General features: G+C 37.6%; 1 protein-coding gene across 2 annotated transcripts in view; it reads left to right on the top strand.

Annotated features, from left to right (window-relative positions):
• Nucleotides 1–4,300: 4,300 nt before the first annotated feature.
• rgs7a (regulator of G protein signaling 7a) overlaps nt 4,301–10,119 on the top strand; it is a 52,767-nt gene continuing 46,948 nt past the window's right edge. For both annotated transcript variants that reach the window (XM_030747790.1, XM_030747792.1), the window contains exons 1-2: nt 4,301–4,492; nt 5,414–5,532. In XM_030747790.1, coding sequence (XP_030603650.1) covers nt 5,455–5,532 — 78 coding nt within the window. In that variant the 5' untranslated portion in view covers nt 4,301–4,492; nt 5,414–5,454. The remainder of the gene's footprint in view (nt 4,493–5,413; nt 5,533–10,119) is intronic.

The following is a 10,119-nucleotide window of genomic DNA, read 5'->3' as shown; positions in this document are numbered from 1 at the left end:
ACCGACTGGTGCATTATGGGAATTGGGGTCTTAAGTAAAGCCACTTAAAGGGACCGTTCAGCAGGAAACAGTTCCTGCTTTTAAAACCAATGTTCAAAGAAATAAAGAATTCACTTAGTAAATGTAGTTAATAACATTTAGAAACTGTTGACCCCAGTACTACACCGTATGTATTCTTCCTTTACTAATATTTTTCAGCTTTGTATGGCAATTGAGTTTTCTCCTACAAAACTTTACATGCTTTTAGTGTTTAACTTGACAACTAAACATTTTCCTTGTTTGTTTTAAAGGATACGTTTGACATGAAGGTGCGTGTGCTTCATTTATCATATAGTTTAGTCAAACAGCCTGACCTGGACTTTTTAGGTATAAACTTTTCCGTGATACTCAGTTCATTGTATTTACAGTATTACAGACAGTGGATTTCTCTTTGTTTCTTTCTTTTAAATCATCTTAATATTTCAACTGATGTCTGATTTTTGAGGAACATGTTTGAAACTGAACCTACACAATTCTGTTGGTGCTGGACAGAACTCACTATGATGCACGTGTCACTGATGACTTGTGGATATCTTGTCTCTCTGTCGATTACAACCAAAAAATAAAACATTACTGTCTGGGTGAGGGAAATAAATGATACAATCAGTAGCATGATATATTGGTCTACCAAAACTAGGCACATCAAGTTATTTTTATTGTGCTTTTCCAGATCAGAGACAGTAAAATACAATGAAATGTCTGCTTCTATTAAATAGTTTTAAATTACAGAATATCAAATATGTATGATATAGTCTAGTAAAGTAATAGTAAAAAATAGGAAGACATATTATCACATTTAATAAAGGATGCAAAGGTGCAGCAGAAAATGTAATAAATCATATCACTTTAAATCTTTACTTTAAATCTGAAAGCAGCTCCATTTGGGGTGCATTTATCATCCTCTCATATGGTTCAGTCAACATTCTGCATAATATGGTTAGGCCCACAATTTTTGGACAGACACAGTCTTTCTAGTTTTGCCTCCACCACATTGGATTTTAAATCAAACAAACAAGATGTGATTATGAAGTGCAGAATTTCTGCTTCAATTCAGGAGGTTTTTTGCATTAACTGTTTAGCAGTTACAGCCATTTTTATAAATAGTCTCTCATGTTCAGAGACTGAAAATTAATTAGACAAAATTAACATAATTTTATATATATGAGGATTTTTTAAAAATACTTGGATAAAAATTCTTTGTAGTCAGTGACTGCTTCAAGTCTAGAACCCATCAATGTCACCAAATGCTGGGGTTCCTTCTTGTAATGCTCTGCCAGGCCTTTACTGCAGCCACCTTCGGCTACTGCTGGTTTGTGGGTTTTTATACAGTCAGTTTTATATTTAATAATGGAAAAGCTGCTCTATTGGGGTGTGATCAGGAGACTGGCATGGCCTTTGAAGAGTATTCCATTTCTTTTCTTTCTATTTGCAGTGCTGTTTAATCAGTATAACCCTGTACACTTCTGAATACATCCTGCTACTTCTACCTGCTGTCACATCATCAATAAATACTTGATTGTTTGATTTAAAATCCACTGTGACGGTGTACAGAGGCAAAACTGTGAAATGTCTCCAGATTACTTAAGGAAAAAAAAAACAAAAACAAAAAAAAGAAAACTTAATGTAATGGCAGCACATACAGACACATCATTTTAGTACATATCCAGGTTTGCTGTGCATGTGTAATGACAATAAAAACATATATTCCTGTTCATTAGAATGAAAAGAACTATAATTATGAAAAGAACTGTTGTAATTTACAAAAGCAAAGTCTGAAGGACAATATTATTATTTGAAGCAATAAAAAACATTATTTCTAACCTTGTCAGTGTGTATAATATTTGCAACTCACAGTTGATGAATGCAAGTATGACTTCACTTGAAATGTGAACTTTTTGGTTGGTAGTGTATATTTTGGTTGAAAAAATCAAAGCATAATTTGGTTAAAATTTCTCTGAGCATTTAATGATTAATAAATTAACATTAGCACATCCCTTCTAAACCCACTGGAAGCCAGTATAAAGATTTATGAATCTTTACTGCAGCAGCACCCTGAGTGAGTCTGCAGGGAAAGTAGAGGTCTGGTGGGAAAACTAAACAAGGGGCCATTGCTGAGATAAAGACAGGAATGAGTTTTTGTCTCAATATTCTAGGGACGTGAAAGTGCTAATTATTTCTAGATGATAAAAAAACAAACAAACAAACAAATAATAATAATTAAAAAAACTGATGTAATTATTGGCTTAATGTAATGCCAACATTTCTAAATCTGACTTTAGTCTTGGGCTCAAGTTACTTCCATAAGGTGAGTTTAGAGGAATCTAAATTACTGATTTGGCCTAAAAGTAGCATATAAAAGCACATATAAAAATAAACCCACATGAACTAAATCCTAGATTAATACTGATGTGAAATTGATGTGTTCAGTTTCATGATGTGTTCAGTTTCATGATTATTCAGCAATGTCGTCCATCTGACCTTAACCACTTGAGCATGATAGCACATAGCCATATATCGTTTCCTCGTCTATCTAGAACTATTTTCTGCTTATGAGTGTTAAAGGCTGCTTTTGTTTCCTGCAGCACTGCCAGACATTTTTTTTTAAATCACCAATGAGATGAAAGTTACTAATAGTTTAAAGTGCTTTGAGTGATCAGTAAGACTAAAAAAGTGCTAAATAAATGCCAGTCCTTTATCAACTGAGACTGAAGCCAGGCAAGACAGAATTGAAATTCTAAAAACTCACTCTAGTTAAACTGAACAGAATGAACTTCCTCAAAAAAATTAAAGCATCTAGGGTGCATGACAGATGATAAAGAAGCAATGAAAGGAATGCAAAGCTATAATAAAATCACACCAGTTACCTCATTATCACCCAAGGTTGTAATATCCATTGGTGTTTGGCTTAGAAACCTATTATTCAATTCAATTTTAAATTCAATTTTACTTATATAGCACCAACTCACAACAGCAGTCACCTGGAGGCGCCTGTTATCTCTACAAAGTTGCTATAGCAGCATACCAATGAATGTGGCACATTTTTTACAAATTTGCAGCTCACAGGAAAACAGGGAGCAGACTGGATGTTTGGTCAACCTTGTAGAGAGGCTGATTCCTGTGAGAGTAAAGGGGGGAGGATTGAAGACAGATAAACATACAGTTACATACTGTACACTGGGAGAAAGGGCACATCTGTCATCTTTCACGCCTGGACTGTTGCTACCACAGAGTCACAGACTGCATTTATTTATTAATTATCACTGCAGCACTGGGCATGCCCAATCACATAAATCCATGGCTGGTATATCCCAGTTCTTACATTTGCAGTGTTATAAAATACAAATGCTGAATTTGAGTGAAACGGCATATCTTATTATCGTTTATAGCTGGTCTGCCTACCCTCAGCTATTCATTTGAGTGAGAGAAATACTCATCTATTTCTTTGGGGAGAACAGACCATTTGCAAAGGTATTGTAAAAAATGAATGGTGACTTAAAATGAAGCTGACATTGATGTTTGCTTATACCCGATTCACCCAAAACAAGGAAAAACATTTAGCCAAGATTTGTTTGACTTTCAGTTCAAGCTCATCTCTCAGCTTATTTTTGTACTGAATGGAGTTCGCAGTTGCAACCAAAAAAAGGCTGATTCGCGACAAGTATCCGCTGGTAATCATGATAATTAATTGTTAACTCTGACAATCAGTAGGTGAACTTTACATTATTTCTTGTGATTAAAAGTAACAGAATAAGGGAAAATGGTTAGACTATTTATTTAGCAATATAAGAGATGCTTTAATATGAATAGTAATGTAATGCAGTGGTTTAATTTATCTCACAACATGCTTTCTGGTAGAGTAGAATTGTGATGTATCATATGGCACATGACTACTTCAAAACTGTATGATACTACTGGCTGCAGAGTATACCATCATGCTTAATTGGAACAACACCGCTTTATTTTTAATTACAGACTAAACGACTTTCTCCATAAGCACAGAAAATTGTAGTGTACTCTCATGACCTTTGCTATAGATTGCAGTTATTAAAATATTAATATGTGGTCGGTTTATGTCGCCCTGACCTAGCTTTGAGAACGAGCATTTCGCTGCAGTGCATAGCAGTACAATCTGAGCTTGAAAAAAATAGCAGTATGTCTCCAAAACCGGTTGTAATTTATTCCTCACACGCGATTGGTCATAGATCGATGCACGCTCTCGACGCTCCGTGGTGGCGCGCCCGTGATTCTGAGCACCGCTTGGAGAAGAGGAGATGAGAGATTGAGACAGAGAGCTGTACCACACCAAGTGTACACCGAATGTCTGCCTCCTCACGTTGCCAATGAATACCCCTCGCATTCCTATGTCTGCCAGTTGACATACTGAAAGCAAAGGACAAGGCTTCCATCCCTGCAAGGATTCAGGAGTCCTACAGCGGGTTGCGTGTTTTTTCAGGTAAGCGCCCCCTTCTCCTCCCGTGACCGACGTCGCTGTGTTTTCTGTGTATTTAAGCGGCGTTCAAGAAGATAAGGGACGCGGGCGTTTCGCGGTAGCTGTCCAAGGTGCTGAGACGGGCAGCGGGTTGTGGTAAGAAAAGCACAATATAGTTGAGCCAACGGCCTCATGTTAAGAGCGGGTTACATGACTTCGTTGTTCGTGTTGCAGACTAAACCTCCTAAGGATGTCGTGTGGGTGTCGTAAGGGGAAGAAAGAATGATGAAGCTGTAATGTGCATACCGTATCCGTTACATTTGCACAGTCTTGCACATTTTGACTATGGCTGCTCTATCCGAATGCACGTATCCAAGCTGCATTGTAGAGTAGCCTACCTCCTCCAGGGACGGTGTGTTGTTTTACTGCATTTACCACTGTCATGGTCCGGGGCTATATCCCACCTTATCTTGCGACTGCAACCTTAGGTTGTATCCATAGTATGTGCCATGTAGGGCGTGAAAGAACTCTCCGATGTAAACAAACGGTCAAAGGTGATTACCGTTTTACACAGTGGTGCCCTGTGAATTCATCTGAGAAAAGAGTGATAGTAGGTTAGTCCTTTCATCTACCTGTCACTGCTTTTCAAGTTGAACTTTTGCCCCATTCATTGGAAATGTGTACTGTATCAGTAACCACACTTTGTTTAAAAGCAACCACCTTTTTCTTAAAAATGTCCTTGTCGAGACCTTGTGAAATGTCACAACATGTACCCAAATTGGAGCTCCAAACATCTGTTCCCTTTTGAAGTATCAAATACACTGAAACATGATGCAGACCACAAGCCTGTAAATTGCTCTCTTCTTGGTAAAGGTAATTACAAGTCACGTTCAGGCTTCATTGTTTTTTTTTGATGAGCCAAAATATCCATTCTGTCCACAACAGGAGCACCTGACATTTCCTCTGGCAGATTTACTAGCTGGATCATGGCACAGACCAACAGCAGTGGGCAGGGGACCAATGGGGTAGCAGATGAGTCCCCCAACATGATAGTGTACAGAAAGGTAAGGCAGCTGCTATTTTTAGTCTGCATGTGTGAGGGAGAGTGTAAGCATGTGTGTCTCTCTTGCATCAATTTACTCGATGATGAGCTACGCAGTGGCAATTGCTAGTACTAATGACAAGACAATGTTTTTGTGGTATGGCTGATTTAGGATTGTGATGCTACATAAGCTTAATGAAAACACTGAGAGCACATGCAATTTTTCTTTCACAACATCCATGAAATCAAGTGTAGAATCATAATTTTTATTGCATATATGTTGGATGCTTTTTAACTGGCATTCTTTTTTTTAAAAGAAAGCCCATGCTTTTAAACCACTGTACTGGTGTATTTCCCTACTTATTCTGCTACTACACTAGAGATTTGGGAGAGGGTTAGGAGTGAACAGACACACTGCTGAGACACCTTGATCCAGCACTGCTAAGCCATTAAATAGTTTCATGAAATAATAATAATCTGCAGGGAAGATAACATGTGTTTGCTTTGAGAATTGAGTTGTAGTTTCTTACAAAAACTTTGACACTTACATTATATTGTAGCACACAGATATAAAAGGTTACGGGCACTGCTCCTTGGGTGCACTGATTTAGATACAATATTTTCTTTGCTTTATACAAAAATAGTAAAGCTAAATTTAAGATTAATCTACAAATAACGAAAATTGCTCGTGTTGCCACCAGGAGCAGATTCTGTTCCCTGGTGGCACTGCCATTGCCTAATGGCTGGATTTTTCTGATCTGTTTTATTGTTAAACATATTGTATATGTTACAGCATGTGTAAGCAAAAGCCAATACTTAATATGTAAGCATTGTTGGATTATAACTTACAGTGACCTGCAAATTGATTAAACATATACAGCAACAGTGGCCTGTTTTACTTCAGTCTCTCAGATGCACCAGTGAAGTGATAATTTTCTCATCTTACTTGTGGATGACTCAACCATGGAGTGAATGTCTTCATTTCATTCTCTTCAGCCATCAGCAAAAGCTGTTCTATCTGCGTTAGCCTCTGCACACCACGGAAAGGATACGCTTAGCATGGTGTCATGGATTGACGGTCTTTTATGGCGCTCACAGCGTGTAAGGCAATATTACTGCCAGTGTGGGTGAAGACTTGCTGGATGAAGTGTGGTGCGATGTTTGCAGCAGGAAGGACCGCTTTGTTATTTAGGAACTTCCAAAAGTAAGATGTCAGACTCTGAGGCTAGATTGTTCATTAAACAGGCCTAATGTTGAGGATAATGGAGATGGATGGATGCATGTGTCTAGTTTTGTCAGTTCAATCTGTGGAGACACTGGAAGAAGTCTGTCATTAAATTTCATTTCAACATGGTACAGTACCATAATATGCAAATGCATGGAAAACTAGTTGCATCCTGATTTGTGCTTCAAATATTGACTTGAGGTCTTTCCAGCTTTCCAGTTGTATGTGATGTTGCTTCCGTTCTCTTGCTATTGATCTGCTTCTTTGATTATACTGTGAAGCATCTGTGAAACAAGGAAAAATCCTTAGAGTGTGTCCTCATTTGGCAGATTTTACTGTATCTTCAGCAGCTAAACTTTGTAGTTTTTTTGATTATCATTTTTTTTTTCAACATAATGAGTGAAGACTGATTTCAAACCACTCTGTTCTAAAAATTTTTGGCCAGACTGCTACCTTAGTCATGAAGCTTCTTCACTTCTCACCACTTGACCACACATGGCCACAGTTTGGTTTTGTACATCGACTGACCTAGATACTTTGCAGAATGAAAGATTGTGGTGAAGGCAGCAAGGACGGTCCTGTTTCTGGAGTGGGTTTAATGCAAACTGGAATTGGAGGAGCACTCTCCAATAAATATGTGAATAATGCCATGATGAACAGGCGCCCTAAATGCTTTTCAGATGGAGATGACTTGGCAGAGGTGTTGCAACCCACATTGAGAGGGCAACACTAAGATGAGCTAAAGTCTCAAGTGGGAAACATTCTTTTATTCTCTGTTTTGCTGCTCAGACCTCTCGTACATCCATATCATAAATACACAGTAGAAACTCTCAATAAATGGTGAACAACTGGCCACATCTACTTGACAGTTGCTAGTAGTATATAGATGTGGAAGGATTATGTAATTGAGCAGAGGGAGTTTTATGCTTGATGGCAGGAGATAGTGGTTTGATAGTCAATCCACAGGGAGCCTAACTATATCCTTTATATTCTCTCTGGCACATCTACCCCTCCACTCCTGTCATTAGTGTCTAATGAAAATGGATGGTTGAGCTGAGGTGTTGACCTGCTTGTTGTGGAGATGTGTGCAGAGATGCCTTTTTTCTTCAAGGACACATGCATTCAAATGCCTTGCTTAGATGCATGTACAGATGTCCTGAAAATGGAAAAGCATGTACACAGCAGTTAAAGGGGAATACATGCAGAAATACAATCACAAACACACACAGCTGGCTTTTTGATAAACTGATTTATTGGCAACAGTGACCCTGAAATTTTACACACCCAGTATATGAATCAAGAGGCAACACTAACAAGTAAAATGTCAGAACTCCTCCAGTTAATAAAAAGATGCCAATAAAGTGTCCAATCAATGGACCCAATAGATAAACACTATATGAGGGATTTAGTGTATAATAGTATTTTTTTATGTCTTGCTGCTCAAACATTAAACGATTGAGGCTGATATCATGAAGTGTACCTGGGTTGTCTCAATACATGCTTTTTCATTTTTGCCCACATGTGTACAGCATAAATGATACTATGATGTGTGTGTGAGCATTTGTGTATTCTTTATGTAGGGCAAATGTTGCTAAGAGAGAGTTTTGAATTTTTTATGTGAGCCTAAAACAGCTCTGTTCATAGCCACTCAGCATGAGGAGGAACATTATCTCTCACCAGCTAGAGCTTTGTGTGTGTTTGTGTCTCTCCATTTATATGTGAGTATGTATGTGAAATCTGTAATTAAGGGAGCAGTAGGTAATGGGAGATAGTAGTCAAATAATCAGATTTAAAATATGGCATCTATCTATCTATCTATCTATCTATCTATCTATCTATCTATCTATCTATCTATCTATCTATCTATCTATCTATCTATCTATCTATCTATCTATCTATCTATCTATCTATCTATCTATCTATCTATCTATCTATCTATCTATCTATCTATCTATCTATCTATCTATATGATTCATTCATTCATTACTGGGACTTAGATAAATGTTTAATATTACATAATTTTTGCAATAAACCGAAGCCTGATCTTGTCTCTGTTGTGCTGTATCTGACAGCTGAGGCACCAGCTCACTCTTATTTACATCTGAGCTGCCGATGGGTATCCAGTAATTGTTCTTCCAGCTGCCAGATTGGTTTCTATCTCATGCAGAGCTGCCAAAAAATTATATATATATATGTATATATTTTATTTATATGCGCAGGACCCTCAAGCTTTTATTTATATATATATATATATATATATATATATATATATATATATATATATATATATATATATATATATATATATATATATATATATATATATATATATATATATATAAATCCCAGCTCGCCCTGTGGGCAGCCTTTGTCCTCCAAACTCAGGTCCTCTACCAGAGGCCTGCGGAGAATCTTAGCCGTTCCTAGGACTGTGCTCGTCTGGACAGTTCTTGGAGTTCTCTGACATTGTTCTTGGAATCCGCTAGAGCCATTCTCCCAGTTTGGGGGTCACTGCCCCGAGTGTTCCAATTGCCACGGGGGCCACTGTTACCTTCACCTACCACATCTTCTCTAGCTCTTCTCTAGTGAAGTGGTAACATTACTGTTTTGGAACTAATTGTTCCAAAACAGTTGGTGGTTTGCATCCCGGGCAGGGCATGCATCCAGTAAGGGTCCCCAGGCTAGACCCCCCATGCTACCCAAGTCTACCACAGAATATGAGTGAGATACTGGCTCGGATATCGCCCGGATTAAAAAGGCCTGTGTCAGGTGTTAAGGAACCAGGGCATACTGATGATATATTGGCTACTGGAACACGCACATGCAGCTCCCAGTTCTTTAACCTTTAGTCAATACATTTTATACTCTGCTGCCTATAGTTATGGCTATGTTAAGCGTGTGTTACTTAAAAGTAATTGGTCTTTGGTGAAACCTGGTCTTTTCTACTAAGTAATGTACTGTAGTGTGGTCTTATAGTATTAGGGTATACAGCGTTAGATAAAATATACTGTATGATAAAACCTTAACTATGACTTTTATATTGAGCTTCTTTAAAAAAAAAAAAAACTCTGTTGGATACTTTTGATTTATGTATGGTTCAGATTATCACACAGCAGTCAAAAGGGTTCACATGACCAAATACTACATGATGTGTCATGGTTATAATTTTGATCAGCAGTTACGTAGCAACTACCAAAGAATCCAACTATGCCTTTCCTGTTTTAGTAGTCCTCTCCAAAAACAGCTTTAGCATTTAAAATACGAATAGGAATGATTTGTCTTTTGTTATGTTAAAAATTATTGTAAATATTTCTTTAGAAGTGTATTTATACACTTTCTCTGTGTTTTATGCTTCAGAGATTTCTGTCATTTACACTTTTGTAA

The sequence above is a fragment of the Archocentrus centrarchus genome, chromosome 15 (genome assembly GCF_007364275.1).
Source record: "Archocentrus centrarchus isolate MPI-CPG fArcCen1 chromosome 15, fArcCen1, whole genome shotgun sequence".
Taxonomy (NCBI): domain Eukaryota; kingdom Metazoa; phylum Chordata; class Actinopteri; order Cichliformes; family Cichlidae; genus Archocentrus; species Archocentrus centrarchus.
Note: the sequence above shows the minus strand (reverse complement) of the source record. Positions and strands in the feature narration are given on the sequence as shown.